The sequence below is a fragment of the Peromyscus eremicus genome, chromosome 22 (assembly GCF_949786415.1).
Source record: "Peromyscus eremicus chromosome 22, PerEre_H2_v1, whole genome shotgun sequence".
Classification (NCBI taxonomy): domain Eukaryota; kingdom Metazoa; phylum Chordata; class Mammalia; order Rodentia; family Cricetidae; genus Peromyscus; species Peromyscus eremicus.
In genome coordinates, this window is record NC_081437.1 from 13,807,930 (window position 1) to 13,826,094 (window position 18,165).

The 18,165-nt window shown below is 42.6% G+C and overlaps 1 protein-coding gene across 2 annotated transcripts in view; it reads left to right on the forward strand.

Annotated features, from left to right (window-relative positions):
- Map4k3 (mitogen-activated protein kinase kinase kinase kinase 3) overlaps nucleotides 1–18,165 on the forward strand; it is a 150,309-nt gene that overhangs the window by 93,703 nt on the left and 38,441 nt on the right. Inside the window, exons 13-15 of one of the 2 annotated variants that reach the window (XM_059248481.1) lie at nucleotides 5,134–5,212; nucleotides 9,993–10,051; nucleotides 11,173–11,235. In XM_059248481.1, the coding sequence (XP_059104464.1) occupies nucleotides 5,134–5,212; nucleotides 9,993–10,051; nucleotides 11,173–11,235 (201 nt within the window). The remainder of the gene's footprint in view (nucleotides 1–5,133; nucleotides 5,213–9,992; nucleotides 10,052–11,172; nucleotides 11,236–18,165) is intronic. The other variant, XM_059248482.1, reaches the window with a different exon arrangement.

Below are 18,165 nucleotides of genomic sequence, written 5' to 3' on the forward strand. Positions count from 1 at the left end.
AGAGGAGGAGGTTTATTTGGCTCATAGTCGCAATCATGGTTGATTGTTGAAGAAGCCAGGGCAGAAGCTGAAGGAGGAGCCGAAGCCAACACCACGGGGGCACACGCTTGCTGTCTTGTTCTTCGTGGCTTTCTTGTACCTCCAGGGCCCTCCCATAGTAATCATGAGTTTATAGTCTTGACTACTGGCCAGTCTAATGGAGGCATCAACCCCAGCTTATGTCAGGTTGACAAAAAACTAACCTCTCTTAAAGAAAGATTGTACTTTTCTTGTTTTGTAAAATTCCTAGAAAATTTAAGGGAGATTATTGTTGGGGTGGGTACAAGTTTCTTTTTGTGGTAAGATGTATATGCCTGGTTATGTTTTTAAAGATGGGGACCTGAAAGTGAACTAAATGACATCAAAGCATCAGAATTCACTGTCTTAGATCATTGACCTAAGGTGATTGGCATCCATTGTCCCTAAAACTCCAGACAGAAATGGATTTGAATTTGAGCCCCGTGGCCATCAGTTCCAGACTTCAGTAGTGAGTGGAGGTGGAGATGGATAACCCAGGAAGGGGCTTGGTGATGCTCCAGTGAAACCTTTCTATAGAAACAGACTGCAGTGGGATTGACCGTGAGCCATGGGTTGCTAATCCTTCACCTAGAAGGGAGACTGAGGCCACCACTGCTCCCTTTGTCGCAGGTCACGTCAGACTGAGCGCTGTGTGTATTTATTGTCAGACAAGCACTGGTTGTGAGCAGCTGCAGTGTGAGCAGGAAGTTTCACAGTACCCCTGGCCACTCCTTTTAGTTGCCAGTAGCACCCTTCTGTCCCCAGTTGTGAAACCAGAAGTGTCCCCAATAATGTCTTATGTCTCCTAATGTACAAAGTTTCCCTCTGGTTATAAAACTCTAGCTTGCCCAGCATGATGACACTTTAATCATCATCATTAACAGGATCACAAGTTCAAAGCCAGTGTTTACTACATAGAGAAATGCTGGGAGCCACAGAAGGATGTAGTAGGAATTCAGCTAACTGACAAAAGCTATTACCTGGAAGGTCAAGGACTTTTCCAGAGGAAGGCAAGGCTCAAGGAGTATTGGTGTTATTTGGCTTTTGAATATATCGGCTGCTTTCTGCTGTGAATTTCATGTGTGCTGTTATAGCTTCCCCAGTTGATTCCTTCTCCTAAGACCTTCTAACAGTGCGGATTGGTCATTCTTTGGGCATAGTTTTTCCCTATACAGTTAAGGCATTTGGATAACAGTCACACAGGCAAGGCTTCCTTCTTCCAGACTTTTTTTTTTTTTTTCTCTTTTTTAGCGTTAGAATCAGACATCTCCTTTAGCTAGCATCTAAGGCCAGAGCCAGCTCTGGACAATCTGAGATACCTCTCAAACATCCAAGGACAAATGGCAGACAGAATAAGCATTGTACATAGCTTTGTTTCTTGTGCAAATTAAGCTCAGACCCTCCTTTCTTCCACAGCCCAAGTGGCACCCCTAGACTTCCCCTCCAACAATTAACTCGGAACAAATGGGTCTTTTTCATACCAGGTGCTTCTAGCTATGGTGTAGGCTTCCTAGCTACCGAGCAGACTTGCCCCGCCCACCAGAAAGGGGTAGAGCCAGAGTATTGTGGGTTGTATGTGGATTTAAACTGGACTGGGCAGAGAGGAGGAGGAGGAGGAGGAGGAGGATGGAAGGAACTTAGATAGAACAGTGAGAGGACAGGAGAGATAGGAACAGAGAAGAATTAAGTATGAGAACAGAACTGAAGCTGAGTAGAGAGTTTTGTCTTAGAAGAATAAAGTGGAATGGACTAAAGAGCTCGGTGTACTTAGATTTATTTGAGTATCCCTCAGATTAATTCTTGCTGCTGGTAGCATCTCTTCTGGAACCCTGGGAAAAGGCTTTTAGGGGCTGGACCCCAAAAGTCTTCGATGGTGAAATCTTATATGTATATATAAATAAATAAACTGGCTTATGTTAACTATCCAATAGTCATAGAACCTATGAATAATAACTTGAATCAACATGAAATGGCTTATAAAGGATAAAATTTTATGTATTTGTCAAGAAGTATTTTTTTTTTAAGCCAAAGCCAAGAATGGTTGTGCAGACCTATAATCTCAGCACTTGGAAGGTCTAGAATCAAGATTAAAAGTTCAAGGCTAGCCTCAGTTACATAGAAAGTTTGAGGCTATTCTGAGCAACATAAAATCTTAAAGTTAAAAAAATAGTTGGTCATGGTGGTGTACATCTGTAATGCCAGAACTGAGGTAGAGACTAAATGAGTTAAAGAAGGCTAGCCTGGGCTATATAGGGATACTGTGGATTAAAAGGAGGGTTGTAGCAGGAATCTTAAAAGTTCTTATTAATAAAATCAAACCTGAGCCAGGTATTGGGGGAACTGGATGATCAGAGAACCAGAACAAGCCACAGCTAACCTCACCTCGCCGGATCCTCAGCTGGTCTTGTTTCCTCAGACTGGAGGCCTCTGAGTCCTTAACCAGACAAATGCTTAACCAGCCAAATGCTTCTAGTTCCTGGTCTTCACACCTTATATATCTTTCTGCCTTCTACCATCACTCCCTGGGATTAAAGGCATGTGTCACCATGCCTGACTGTTTCCAATGTGGCCTTGAACTCACAGAGATCCAGATGGATTTCTGCCTCTGGAATACTAGGATTAAAGGCGTGAGTGCCACCATTTTCTAGCCTAAGTATCTAGTAGCTTTTCTGTTCTCTGACCCCAGATAGGTTTATTAGGGTACACAATATTTTGGGGAACACAGTATCACCACAGAGGGTGGTTGGTGAGATGGCACAGTGGTTAAGGATAAGGGCTCTTGCTGTCAAGCCTAAGGACCTGAGTTCAATCCCTGGAACATGCATGTTGGAAGGAGAAAAGTGACTCACTCAGGTTGTCCTCTGACCTCCACGTGCATGCCACTGCGTGTGTGTCCACACACGTGTGCACACATAGTAAATAAAGGGATTGGTTTTTTTAAAAAACCAAAAATGGTTTATTTTACTCACAATATTTAATACATCTTAAAGTTATTTCAGTCTTAAGGCATAGAAAGCATTGCTTAAAAAGAAAGTTGAAAGTTATTCATTTTTGTGAGTGGCTTGTTTGTTTAAATGCCATTAGGGTGGCCCCTACTTCCTAATTGTTTTTGTGAATTACTGTTTCCCCTGTACTTGGGAACTTATCGCAGCGGACTTTATAACTAGATTTATGACAATTCGTGTTTGGAGGGTCAAGCTTAAATTTTGTATTCTGAGAGTGTATCTCTGTGGCCTTTGTCCCTTCAGGGGGCCCCCATCCCCAGATTCTGAACCCTGTTCTGCCTGTTTGAGCTCTTCCTTTTTGGCCACGTTAATTAGACTAAGTTGTGCCCAGTGTCATCCCACCTGCTTTACCTTCAGGGAAGGTGTCAGGACACCTTCAGGTCTCCCGGTAATCCTTCTCTGTGTGCATTATTTGGGGAGGCTTTCTTGTACACCCTCTCCGTCAGTACATGTGCATGGAAAACTCCATCAGGGCTTTGGTTTGTCTCTGTTCTCCATGCTGGGAATAATATGACCTCTAGATCATCGTTGTCTACTCATGACTTCTGGGAATCTGGTTCCCGACATGCTAGAGGTTTCATTCCCAAAGTTTCCTCAAACCATAAGTTTCTCTTCATCCTTTTGATACTTTGAGTCATTGACAGCTCTCACATTGACATACGCAGAGTAAGAGTTCCAAAGCCAGCTTCTGGGAACAACTCCTATACAATTCAATGATTGCTTGTGGACTTACCTTTTCTAGCAGAAATTATAACGGTGTATGTAAAATCCAGAGAGACTAAGATGGAACGAAGAACATGCTTTTAACGAAGGGTGTCGGGGCTCCTGAGAAACAATGCTAGAGTTGACGGAAATAGAATTACACAGTTTTGAACAGTCTTGCTTCAGTCGGCTCACTTCATATTGTGGCAAAAAAATGAAACATGCCGCCATCTCCTACCCTCTGCGAGTGAATGTATACTTAATGGTATTTCAAAAATCTGTATGTCAAAGAATAGGTTTAAAAGACGCTTGAGGGCCAGATGGCTCAGTGGGTTCCATCCCTTGACCTGCGTGGTGGAAGGAAAGAACCAACTCTCCCAGGTTGTCCTCTGACCTCCACACATGCCTGAATGTGTACACATAAGAAACCAAGATACAATAAAAATGAAAAATGAGTAAACGATGTCTGGGCTCCATTATTCTGAAATGCTGTGTACAGGTCCCCAGAGTGCTGTCTCTCCTTTGTCTTCGTCATGGTTTCAGGTCTCTTTTCCTACTACCCAGGCTGGCGTTCATCACCCGGGCGGGGTACCTCCTTCCGCCTCAGCCCCCACCCCGCAGTAGCTGGGACTATAAGTGTGCCCCCCACTGCTTCTGGCTCAGTGGCTCTCAACCTTCCTAATGCTGCGACCCTTTAATACAGTTCCTCATGTTGTGGGGACCCCCAACCATAACATTATTTTTGTTGCTACTTCACAACTGTAATTTTGCTACTGTTATGAATCATAACAAAAATATCTGATATGTAGGATGTCTGATATTGTGAACTCTGTGAAAGGGTCATATCACACACACACACACATACACACACACACACACACACACACACACACACACACACACACACACGCTCGGGTCATTACACACACACACACACACACACACACACACACACACACACACACACACGCTCGGGTCATGACTCACAGGCTGAGAACCACTGTTCTGGTTTCTCTGCCTGAGTATAACCAGTTCATTTTTAGGAAATGGATCTGTACACCCCTAATGTTATGCGTACAAATAAACAGATACATGATTTACTTCTTTGTGTATTTTACCTAGTCTTATAAGCACGTTCTACCAGAATAAAAACAAATTTGCTTTGAGTGGACAACTTAAAATATTTTTATTTTTACTTTCATACTTTGAACTGATACTGTGATTACCTTTTTAAAATATGAAAATTTGCTTTAATTCTCATTTTTGTAAAATGAGAATTGCTTCTTCATTTATCTTTGCATAATTCTGTGGATAAAACTGACTTGATTGTCAGGTGTTACATAGCAATAATTTTGGTTTTTTTTTTAAGCCTCTTGTTGCTGTTCCACATAGAATTCCTTCAACAAGTAGAAATGTAAGAGAAGAAAAAACACGCTCAGAGATAAACTGTGAGTACAGACCCTTAACCATCATAATTCAGTGACCAAAAACGAGATTTTTAAACTGTAGTTTGGTTAGAATTATTTTTTTCTTTGTTTCTTTTTCTTTGTAAACACTGTTATATGTAAAGTTTAATGAGGGCTATACGAATTTTATTTTCTTTATTCCTTTGGAACTTTTGGTGACAAGAAAGGGGATATATATGTTACATTTTGGAAGGAAAAGTAAAACATGGGAACTGAGGAAGATCGACGTCATCAAGGGAGTGCATCTTAGCTCCTGAGTGCCTGGAGTTACCTGGCGAGCTTGTTAAATGCAGCCTGTGGCTCAGTAGACAGGATGGAGTGGGTCTTCTGAGAAGCTCCCAGCGTGTGCCTGTGCCGAAGGGCCACACTGTGTGTGAACTAGAGAGATGTCTGCAAACCAGCTGTGAGTTCCCTGGGACTCAAAGGTAGCTTCTCAGGCTTCACCCATCCAGAGCCTGCCTGAGGGTTGGTCTCACATTGGCCCAGGAGTCCACCCATTGATCTCTTGATCACTCTTTGCTAATTTGTATCAACAACCATCAAATTCCTGTATGTGTATGTGCTGCAGGAAACTAGACACCTCTAGCCTAACTTTCCTGAGGCTCCTGTGTACTCTGTACATGTCCCTATGGGTAGGGACAGATAACAAACTTTAGTAAGTGTCGTATTCTTCATATGTGGAGGGAAGAACAGGATTCAAACTCCATTTTGGTTATTTATGGATTTGATATCTGGGACTTTCAAGGCTTACTCTTGGTTTTGATGAATGTTTGGGGGTGTATCTTACTTAGAATTTCTGTTGTTGTGATAATACACCATGACAAAAACTTGGGGAGGAAAGGGTTTATTTCATCTTATAGCTTGTAGGCCATCATCTAGGAAAGGCACTTGACAGGAACTCCAGGTAGGGCAGGAGCCAGTGCAGAAGCCATGGAGGAATCCTGCTTACTGACTTGCTCAGCATGCTTTCTTAAAACACCCAGGACCACCAGCCCACAGTGGCACCACCCTAGTGAACTGGACACCCCCCAACCCCCATCAATCATCAGTCAAAAAAATCTCCACAGGCTTGCCCACTGGCCAGTCTGGTGGGAGCACTTTCTTACTTAAGGTTCCCTCCTCTCAGATGACTCTAGCTTGTGTTAAGTTGAAAACAAACAGCTAGTACAAGGTGTTTTATGATTACGTGTAAAATTTGCTGTGTAGAAGGTGTTTCATGCTGTTCCTATAAAGACAGGCTTTGGAAGAATGATTGAGTATATTTTTTCTTCGTAATGTTTTGTTTCCAGCTACCTGATATTTCTCCATGTGACCAGTTCTCAACTAAATGGTGTTCAAGCAACAGGAGTGAAAACTTCCTTGTTTGCAGAAAGGCTGCTTGTTGTCCTTTCTCTTTTAGGAAGCCCCTTTGCCTTCAGCTCTTGCCTTGTGTATGTGCAGGGAAGTGGTAGGAATGACAGACACAGCCGAGAGACAGTTACAGGCAGGGGCTGGGCATTGTTAAGAGCACAGGCAGGGTTGCCCACTGGGATGGGCAACAACTCCTGATAACTTAAGTATTCAAATATATGAACCTGTGGGTGCCATTCTTATTCAAACCACTGTATTCCACTGGCTGACCTCCATAAGCTTGTAGCCATATCAGAAGGCAAAAATGCATTCAGTCCAACTTCAGAAGTCCCAATAGGCTATCACAGTCTCAACACTGTTTAAAGTTCAGTCTGTTCTGAGACTCCTGGGATTCTCTTCATTGTAACCCCTATAAAATGAAAATCAAAAAGCAGATTTACTTCCACCATAAAATGGCACAGAATAGGGGCTGGAGAGATGGCTCAGAGGTTAAGAGCACTGGCTGTTCTTCCAGAGGTCCTGAGTTCAATTCCCAGCAACCACATGGTGGCTCACAACCATCTGTAATGGGATCTGGTGCCCTCTTCTGGCATGCAGGCAGAACACTGTACACATAATAAATAAATAAATCTTTAAAAAAAAATGGCATAGAATGTACATTCCCATTTCAAAGTTGGGGAAAGGGAGCATAGTGAGGAAATACTGGATCAGAGCGAGGCCAAAACTCAGCTGGGCAAACTCCACACTCTGCATCTCCGCATCTGCTGTCAGAGTGCTCCTCAGCCCTCCAGCTCCTGTCGGCTTTGTGAACTGCAGCACACTTCACTCCCTTGGGCTCCTTCCGTGCTGTCTTCAGCCTTCCTTGTCAGGCATCCCACGATCCTGACATCTCCAACATCCTGGGGTCTCAAACACAGTTCAGGCTTCATCTTCACAGCTTCATGAAAGGCCTCTCTGGGCCTCCTTGCAGGGACAACCCTGACCCACACCTGGCCTCAGGAGCTTTCCTTAGCCATGGCTGGAGATTCCACAACTCCTCTCTTGGTTCCTTAACTCTAAAGCTAGAACCACATGGCTGAAGCTGCCAAGTTTTGCTGCTGGATGGGGAACTTGGCCTCTGTCTTAGTTAGGGTTTCTCTTGCTGTGAAGAGACACCATGTCAGCAGCGACTCATAGAAAGGAAAACCTTTTAGTTGAGGTGGCGGCTTACAGTTTCAGAGGTGTAGTCTTCTGTCTTCATGGTAGGGAGCATGGAGTATGGCAGCATGCAAGCAGACTTGGTACTGTAGAACTCTGCATCTTGATCCAAAGGCAACAGGAAGTGAACTGAGACAGTGGGCAGTATCTTGAGCATACATGAGACCTCAAAGCCTGCCTCCATGGTGACACACTTCCAATAAGACTGCACCTTCTCCAACAAGACCACACCTCCTAATAGCGCCACTTCCTTTGGGGGCCATTTTCTTTCAGACCACCACGGCCCCTCCTTCAGTTATGTCTGCATCAGATCTCTGTTGTAGATGGTTTCCTTCACTGCTCAAGCTTTTCTTGAATTCCTCTTCACAAATTGGAAGCTTAGCTGGGTAGGGTCTTGGCCTGAAGTCACTACTCCCTTTATTCCATTTAGCATAAGACTTTTCTTTGGTCTGTTTATCTCGTTGAGCACAGGACTTAACTCCATTACACTTCCTAGTGTTCCTTTTCCCTTGAATCTGTACATTTTCTATTTTTCTTTGTCCAGCTTATTCCCTTTCATTATAGATCTGCGTAAGAGTGATTACTAATAACCACAGGACACAGTCACTATTAGATTATCTTGCAGTCAATTCTGCCAATGCCATTAATCCAGAACTCTTCAATTTACCCTCAGACAGATTGTTAGGACAAGGGCAAAAGGAAGCCGTATTCTTTGCCAAAATAGCACAAGAATAGTCTCTGAGCCTGTTACTGACATTCTTTCCTTCTGAAACTTTCTGGTGCTGGCCCTGCAGTCCACACCTGCCTCCGCACCGCTGTCCATGTTCCTACTAGGATGGCCATGTAAACCCCACTTAAAGCGTCCACTCGCTTCTTTAGTCCAGAATCTCAAGGTTTTCCATTTTCTTCTGACAAGCATCACTGTCAAGCCTGTCACACCAATACCCAGGTCCCTGGTACCATCTTCTGTCTTAGTCACCATTCCATTGCTGTGAAGAGACACCATGACCACAGCAACTCTTAGAAAAGGAAGCATTAGCCGGGCGGTGGTAATGCATGCCTTTAATCCCAGCACGCGGGAGGCAGAGGCAGGCAGATCTCTGTGAGTTCAAGGCTAGCCTGGGCTACAGAGGGAAAGGCGCCAAAACTACACAGAGAAACCCTGTCTCAAAAAACCAAAAGAAAAAGAAAAAGGAAAAAAGAAAAGAAAAGGAAGCATTTAACTGGGGCCTTGCTTACAGTTTCAGAGGGTCAGTCTAGTCTCATCATGGCAGGGAGAATGGTGAATCATGGCAACTAGAGCAATAGCCAAGAACCGCTTCCTAGTCTGCAGGCAGAGAGAGAGCCTGGGCCTGGCATGGGCTTCTGAAACATCAAAGCCCGCCCCCCGTGACACACTTCCTCCAACAGGGCCACACCTCCTGATCCTTGTAATGCTTTCAAACAGCTTCATTCCCTGCTGACTAAACATTAGGGCCAGTCTTCTTTGAACCACCACAGCATGGTGGAGTGTTTCTGGCTCAGAGCCTTGTTGACAAAGCTGTCAGGATGTTATCTGGAGCTGTGATCATTGAAGGCTTGGCTGGGCTAGATGGTTGCTTCCATACTCACAGGACTGATAGCTGAAGGCCCTCCCTCACCTGTGGGCAGCTCACAAAGGGATTTCCTCCACACTAGATGATCCAGTGGAAAGACAGAACCTTACCTTGAAGGACAGCCATTAGTTCTGCTGTGCTTGCTTTGTCATCCCCACACACTCTGATCTAGTTAGAATAGGAGAGGACACAGAGGTCACTGGGCCATCTTGCAGCTGACTCCCACACCCACTTGTACCAACTGACGTCTGCCTTCCCAAATACCAAGTAAAAGGTCTCTTATACTAGACCATAGCACATGAGCAAGTTAGAGCCTGATTTCAGCATGTCATTTTGCTTGTTACTTTTTTTACTCTAGAAAATGCCTAGTAGGCAAAGGATAAACTCAGCGCAGAGCAATTGCCTATTATGAACAAGGCCCTGGCCCAACCCCCAGTACTGCATGCATGCGTGCATGAATAAATAAATTAAGATGTTACATCACTTAATATTTACAGGAAGTTCCTGTGTTCAAGGCTAGCCTGGGCTAAAATAATCAGACCCTGTCTCAAAACAAAGCCAACAAGCAAAAAGCAGGAAGGAAACATCCCATATCCTGACAAACCTCTTTTTCTTCTCAGTTGGCCAGGTAAAATTTGATCCTCCCTTACGGAAGGAAACAGAGCCACATCACGAACTTGTAAGTAACCTGGTCTTGGAATGTTAACCTCTGAACATAAATCTTAAATTCGCCTTTGTGATTGGTACTGACTAGCTAGTAATTAGTATTTTCAAAAGTATTTGGAGAAAAAAAAATGGTAATTAGAAATACTGAATAAATAAATCTGTGTTGCTGAAATTGAGTATTTTCAAAATTATTTGAAGACATAAGTTTTACCATTCTCTGTTTTAAATGCTGGCCTTTTACTTTTTTTTTTTTTTTTTTTTTTTAAATTCGTGTTCGGTTTTGAGGGTTTTGTTTTTTGTTTTTTGTTTCTGTGGCCATCAGGAAAAGTGCCATGGTCTCTAAGCAGCAGCCTGGCCTGGCATGTTTAGAGTGCTAACACTCAGCAGGTGTGGAGAATGGATCCTTTGCCTCTAAACAAACGGAGCTTGCCTGCATGCACAGGCTCCTGAGGCTTCCTTCTGTGGCAGTGTTTATGTACGGTTGTCCAGATGCAATGCTCTCTCTGGTCCAGTCTTGGAGGCAGAGTGCTCTGCAAATATTTGAGTAGTTAATACTTTATAGAAGAATCAAAATGAGCTTTTAAAAAAAAATCCTAATAAAATTGTTTTGCCAAGGCTGCAGATTATTAGTGTGGTGGGTTGTTCCTTTCCCATTAATAAATTGGAAGAAAATAATGATTAATAAATCCCGAAGGCTGATACAGTAGGAGCTTTCTTCTGAAGCTGAATGCGTATTCTCACCACTTGAATTAGCCTTTGTCTTACCATGTCATTGTACTAGCCTGAAGGAAGAGAACGTTAAAATCCTAAAACGATCAGATTTTAACGTTAAAGCCTGCCATTCTTGTAGAAGGATGGGACGGGTTAAGAAACAGTCACAACGTTTATGAATGAATGCTAATTGTGTTTTGTTACGGCAGCCTGAGTGGACCTGCGCTAACTTCGTAACTGTGTTATCGAGCGGTTGTTGCCCTGTTGCTTGTGTGGAGGCCACTTGCTATCGTTTGATTGTGCATTTGCCTGAATAAAATTGTGTTAGCAGGACCCACCTCCCACGTGAAAGCGTCCCTTGTGAGTCTGTGGCCTGTCAGTCTAAGTGTCAATAACCTGGGTTTCTTGGTCTCTGCTAAACAGCCCGACAGTGATGGTTTTTTCGACAGTTCAGAAGAAATATACTACACTGCAAGATCTAATCTGGTATTTCTCATCTTCTGATTTTCTTTGTCAGCATTGTTTTAGTCTTAACTCTCCTAAGCTCAGACATTTGGTCCAGTTTTATTGTATTATAAACTAAAGCTTGTCATTTAGCGAGCTTCCATATATAAAAAAAAAAAATGCAGCAACTTTTTCCCATGACAAGTCAAATCTACTCAAGTGTAAAATTGCAGTAGTAAACATTTTTTTCTTCTATAAAAAACATTAGTATTTAAATTTCTTACGCAAGTATGAAGGTTTTTTTAGAAATGACATTTCTTTGTAAAAATGTCCAATATTCATGATATATCTTATTTCAATGAATGATAAACCATTGATATATATATACATTCATATATATAACTTGATACTACATATTAATGGCATTTATATAATGTATATTAATATATTGTATATACTCTATATTGCATGCATCGTATGTAATTTGAACAAATGATTTATCCCTAATTTATCAGTAGAGTCAGGTGAAATTTGAATTTGTTAGCATTATATGCCATGTCTACTTTTCTCATGAAAAAGATCTGGACTGTACAGCATCCCTGAAGTTATATACATTAAGATTATCTTCCCATTGCGTAGGAAAACTTCACCTAGTAAATATTAGATAGCTAGTACTTTCTAAAACATTACTAAGTAGTTCCTTCTATTCATATGGCTGGCCAGAACCCCTAGTTACCCCAACATTTATTCCCACATTCTGCTCTTCTGCCTCTCAAATGGGGTTTTCTTTCTCTTTCTCTCTAACTTGATTGGATACCTCTTTGAGTTCTGGTTAGTCTAAAGATTTATATAAATGCTGAAATCCATATCTTACAATATTTATAAAACAAAAGATTTTAGACATCATTCTTTTGGAGAGAGAAGTTACTGTCTCATTAGATGAAGCAATACTTATAAGTAAAAATTCTTTTTTTGTTGTTTGGTTTTGGTTTTGGGGTTTTTTGGTTTTTTGTTTGTTTGTTCGTTTTTTGAGTCAGAGTTTCTCTGTGTAACAGCCCTGGCTGTCCTGGAACTCACTCTTTGAGTAGACCAGGGTGGCCTCAAACTCAGAGATCTGCCTACCTCTGCTTCCCGAGTACTTGGGTTAAAGGTGTGTGCCACCACCACCCACCACCAGTGCAGATATAAATTCTTAGCCATGCAAAAGCACATAAGCTTGATTACCAAAATGTGGCCACCTGTCAATTGCTAGCCCCTGGAGCAAACACGTGGGCACCATGGAGGTCAGAAAACCAAAGCTGCTCTGGGCCAATGTGGCCTTTGTGCTTCTGAGAGGAATTAAGGCTGCAGATCCATTGTGAACTGTCAGGGAAGGAAACAGATAGGTGCACCTACGTTTCCTGGCAATCCGTGTAGGATCACTGCCACAGACCACAGTTTTAAGAAGTATTTGATAAACAGCTGAAGTTAAGACACCGTTACACTACTTTTAGAAATGGGAGTTAGCTCAAAGAGACGGAGCTGAGTCATCAAAGAGAAGATGATGAAGCTGTGAAGGTTAATGTGTTGTCTACAGTGGGCATCTGAAGACACGGGGAGGGGATAATGCAGCTGGGTGTGGCGGCTCATGCCGATAATTCCAGCACTTGGGAGGCTAAGGCAGGAAGAGAACTGAGTTCAGGGCCAACCTGAGCTACATACAACCTGAGTCCTAGGACAGCCTGAAGCTGTTACTGCATAGCAGCAGCCTCAGAGGGAGGGAGGAGGCTGAGGGAGGCCCAGTGAGTGAACAGATGTATGACTCCAAAGCAGGAGGTGTGTTTCAAATGGCTTCTTAAAGTGAGAGGAATGGGGCCAGGTGAGAGAGAAAATCCAAAGAAAAGAGTCGTTTCTGGATTATAATTTCTTTCAGAATTAGATATTCAGACTAGAATGGCAATCGGTGAATGTTGCAGAGGAAATAGGTCACAGACTCAGAGTTGAAGTCAGCCCCACTATTTACTAGTATCCTCTGTGCAGAATGGATGACAGCAAGAGCAGATATCAGACATGAGAACCGTGTGGAACCAGCCCCCAAACCTGACTGAGTTGCCACATCCCTGGCTCCTCCCATCCTGTCTTGGAGTCAGGAGTGTCTTGTGATACAGGGGAGCAGTTTGAAGGCATCTGTGACAGGGGAGGGCTAGGTTAGGAACCCTTAACCTCTAGATGGCTATGGAAGAAGGAGGACACCTGAGACACTAGATTGTACAGTTCATAAAAATCAGCTGTAAAGCCTCATTCCTAGTGGTAACAAAGAGCTAACATTTATGTTGACAGTTTTACATGTTGTGTGTTACTCTAAACACTAAGTATGGTATTTTCATCAACAACGGAGAGTATATATCCAACAGTGGCCCCGTGATTATATCACCTACTGATGTCATAATCATCCGGGCACACAAGACTGTTTATTACCTTATTTTCCTTGTTTTACAAGTGTAGCATTCAAGATGCAAAGGAGCTGAATGTTGTCCTTGTTCATTAGCTAAGCATAACAGTTGGGGCTAGTGGCCTCAGCCCCTGTGGTGTGTGTGTGTGTGTGTGTGTGTGTGTGTGTGTGTGTGTGCCCTCTACCCGTCATGTCAGCTTGCTTGCTTGTGTTGTCGTTTTGCTTTGAAGTAGTGGGTTCTTCCTCCCCTCAACATACGTATTCCATAGTTTGTTTCTTTTTTTTAACTGTGGAAAAACATACGTAGTATAAAATTTCCTGTTTTGATCTTTTTTATAGTATAGTGCAGACTCACTGCACACCAGTCATCTCCACAACATCGCATTTTCCCACACTGAACTCCATACCCATTCCCTCTCACTGGCCCCAGTCACCACCAGTCTCTTCTGCCTCTATGGGTGTGACTATCTTAGGGACCGTGGACAAGTGGAACCCTAACTACTTGCCCTCTCCTGACTCTTCTAGCATCTTCACGGTTCCCTCACATTTCCCCATATGTCAGAATTTTCTTCTTCATGCTGAAAGAAAGTCTGTGTATGTAATGGCACATTTTACTTATTTATTCATCTGTCAGTGGACACTTCTGCTGTTGCCTTTTGGGCTATTGTGGCTAATACAGGCAGGATCACAGGTCTACAAATACAGGTTTGAATCCCGCTGTTATGTACCCAGAAGTGGACCTGCTGGAATGAATGGCGATTCTGTCTTTAAATGTTTCCGAAACTGCTGTATGTTTGCCACAGCAGCTTCTCCATGTGCACACATACCTGTGGAGAGGCTTCTGGTTTCCCACACTGCCATCCCTTACTTCATCTTCTCTTCGCCTTTCTTTCTTTCTTTCTTTCTTTCTTTCTTTCTTTCTTTCTTTCTTTCTTTCTTTCTTTCTTTCTTTCTTTCTTTCTTTCTTTTTTTTCCTAGTTGTGGTGATAGTTGTCCAAGCGAGTGTGAGGGATCCATCCACCTCAGCTCTCATGGGTGTTTATTGCAGGAGTGCTGGCACATGCCTCTACTCACAGCAGTGGGAGGTAGAGGCAGGAGGACCATCAGGAGTTCGGCATGGGGTCTGGGGAATGCAAAAGGAGCTGCCGTTACCTTGCTGCATAGACAGGCCAGGGTAGCAGCTATTTCTAAGTACTGAGAGTATTCGTGATTTTATAAATGAATTTTGAGTGTTATACTCTCAATGTTTTTTCCTACCCAAGAGTAATTTCTAAAGAACCAAAACTTTATATAACAGAAGAATGGAATTTCAGGTTTTGCGCCTTGTTTACATTTTAAGTCTGAACTTTGAAAACTGCTGACATTACTAAAAATCATGGAAGCAATAATTGAATAGTAAGAATTTTGTCTGTAGTCATAAAAATGGGTCTGTTTGATCTACACATCTTTAGATTAAAAGATTATATTTCAAATCTGTCACAGCTGATGCTGTTTATTTTAATAACGTGCCTAATTTTACTCACTAATTTTTGATAGTTGAGTGAAAGTTAATAATAAAATGCTATTTTTGGTTTTTTTGTTTTTTTTTTTTTTTTTTGGTTTTTCGAGACAGGGTTTCTCTGTGTAGCTTTGCGCCTTTCCTGGAACTCACTTGGTAGTCCAGGCTGGCCTCGAACTCACAGAGATCCGCCTGGCTCTGCCTCCCGAGTGCTGGGATTAAAGGCGTGCGCCACCACTGCCCGGCCTATTTTTGGTTTTTGAGGTTATCTATTTGCTCATTGTTTTGTCCTGTTTTGTTTTGTTTTGTTTTGTTTTGTTTTGTTTTGTTTTGTTTTGAGATAGGATCACTATATAGAGTTAGGCTAGCCTTGAACTCAAGATATACCTGCTTCTGTCTCCTAAGTGCTTAGATGGTAGGTGTGCTCTACTGTGCCCAGCTAAAATTCCATGCCAACTGTTAGGAGAAGGCATAGAGAATAATAGTCTAACCCAGGACCTTTCTAAGATTCAGTGTGGAAGTCATGTTCTTCAGATACGGCCCCTCAGTCTTCGTCACCTAGTGGGGATCAGTCATCAGACCGTTTTCCAACTCAACCTGCTTCTCTGACTTTAAAAGGAATTTGTTTTGTGTTATCTTGGATTCATTCCCAGCTTATTTCTTTACATCATCTTCCATTTTAAAAAGGAAATTTTTACTAGCCATTCTTACTCCTGCCATAATTTCCTCTCTTTTTATGAGGAAAAATATTCTCTCCTGCTCTTTTCTTGGTGTGTGTGTGTGTGTGTGTGTGTGTGTGTGTGTGTGTGTGTCTGTCCGTCCGTCTGTCTGTCCGTCCCACTGTCTCAGTTCTGTTGACTTCCTGCTGTTTTCCCATCTGGTACAGACTGTAGTCTTCCAAGGTGACCTGACATAAAACCACTACAGTTAGGTTTTCTTGAGTATGTCCTCCCTTTCCAGTGTCTCACAGTGAGGTCCCTGGCCTTTCTTAGCTCTTTTCTGTTTTCTTAGAATTCCTGCCCTAGACTTAGAAATAGCCTTCCCTGCTCCGCAGTGAAAGTAGCCCCTGCAGTTAGGACTTTCTCTCCCATAAAGTTCTTTAGCGTGTGCTGGGGTAACTGTCTCGGACTGTTGTTTGAGCCCCCAGGTTGAGTCTCTCCTAAGTTGTCCCATGTTCTCAGTGTATGTTGTTACTGCTTTGACATTACTGTGTCATTAAGCATTCTCATTCATTAATTGTTTAATGCTGCTATTTTTTCTGATGCTTGCATGCTCAAGTGTATTCTCATTTAACTTATCAAAGATAGCCGAGTGATGCCATCATCTTGGTTATTTTGAGTGCTTCCCAAACATAATTTTGATAGCATTTTTCTAATATAGAATGGCTTCCAAATACTTTTTTTAAAATGTGTTATTACTGTGTAGTGCATGATGTGTGTGTGGGGAGGGGGACACACCATGTTGAGGGTGGAGGTCAGAGGACAACCTTTAGATGTCATTTCTTCCCTGCCACCATGTTGGTTCTGGGCATTGAACTCAGGTAGTCAGGCTTGGTGCCAGGAATCTCACCTCGCTGAGCCATCTTGACGATCCACGTGGTTATTAGAGTGTAACTTGAGTTCAGGAGAGAAATGATGAATGAAGAATAGCCCCTTTCAGTTTTACAAGGACTGGACTCAGCTTCATCATCAAACTTGAGTGTGCCTACGACATGCATACTCTACTGGCCTGAATGTATATGAGTCTGTGCCTAATTTTCTATTAAAATATCCCTTTAGTTATTTTTTTTTTTTTTTTTTTTTTTTTTTGGTTTTTCGAGACAGGGTTTCTCTGTGTAGCTTTGCGCCTTTCCTGGAACTCACTTGGTAGTCCAGGCTGGCCTTGAACTCACAGAGATCCACCTGGCTCTGCCTCCCGAGTGCTGGGATTAAAGGCGTGCGCCACCACCGCCCGGCTCCCTTTAGTTATTTTAAATAATTCCCTTTCCTTATATATACTCCTGACCTTGATTGGTTTTCATTTTCTGGTCATTATTGTCAACCTGCTACAGATTGTCATCTCTCATCTAAGCGGCCATTCCTACACATCAGTAGAAGACAGAATCCACTCTGCACATACATATATTTTGAAGCCATTATCTAAAAATTTATGAGATTCTCTTGCTATAGCCATGACTGCTCTGGTTAGAGAGTTTGGTCATCTATACCTGAAGACAAGAAGCTTGAACTTAGAGCATCTGTAGAGATGAGTCCTTTGTTAGCTGATTCTAGTGCATAAAGTACAAAGTCATGAGCACTAAAACTGGAAAGTGAAATAGTAGTTGGAGGCTTGTGACTTGGTGATTGGTCATATTAAGATACGTTGTAAGTTAAGGAGAACGTGTCTCCTTTTCCGTTGGAGTTTCACTTGGCACCAGTGGGACAGCCACTAAGCTTTTTCATTTATGATGGGTTATCTTTGCTGTCGTTGGTAAGAACAGTTACTGTGTGCACGACTGCACGCAAATATTGAAGAGGACAAAATTTGAGCCTTATCTAAGTCAATATTTTTATTTTCAACAGATATTTTTTGGACAGGCCTTAAAGTTAACTTTAAAGTACAGTGTGTTGCATGGAATTGTGTTCTAATCTTAGATTCTAGACTTGGGATGTTTGTGATTCTGAGTATCTGTACCCTGGGGAAGTGTTTATCTGTTTCCAGGAGACGAAAGAGGTGGCATTTGAGCAAGTGTTTACACTCAGAACACAGTCTTGTGTCAGGTGTGTGTTAGACCCTGACTGTGAGGAAGGCAGACAGATTTGACCTTTTCCCCTGTGTTTGAAGAGGTCATGGCCTGGTTACTGCTGTAAGAGACTTGTAGACATTAAAATTCAGTGTAAGTGCTGGAGGAGATCTGTGTGGTAAACTCTGTGAGACCTTGGGAGGTTGTCCCAAGGTGACCTATCTAGAGCCCCAGTCCCACATCTGAAGTCCCCTTGACAGAAGATTTCTTACACCTGTGACTGGAGTACAGTGGCTTCTTTGAAGGAGGGAGGCAGCTTGG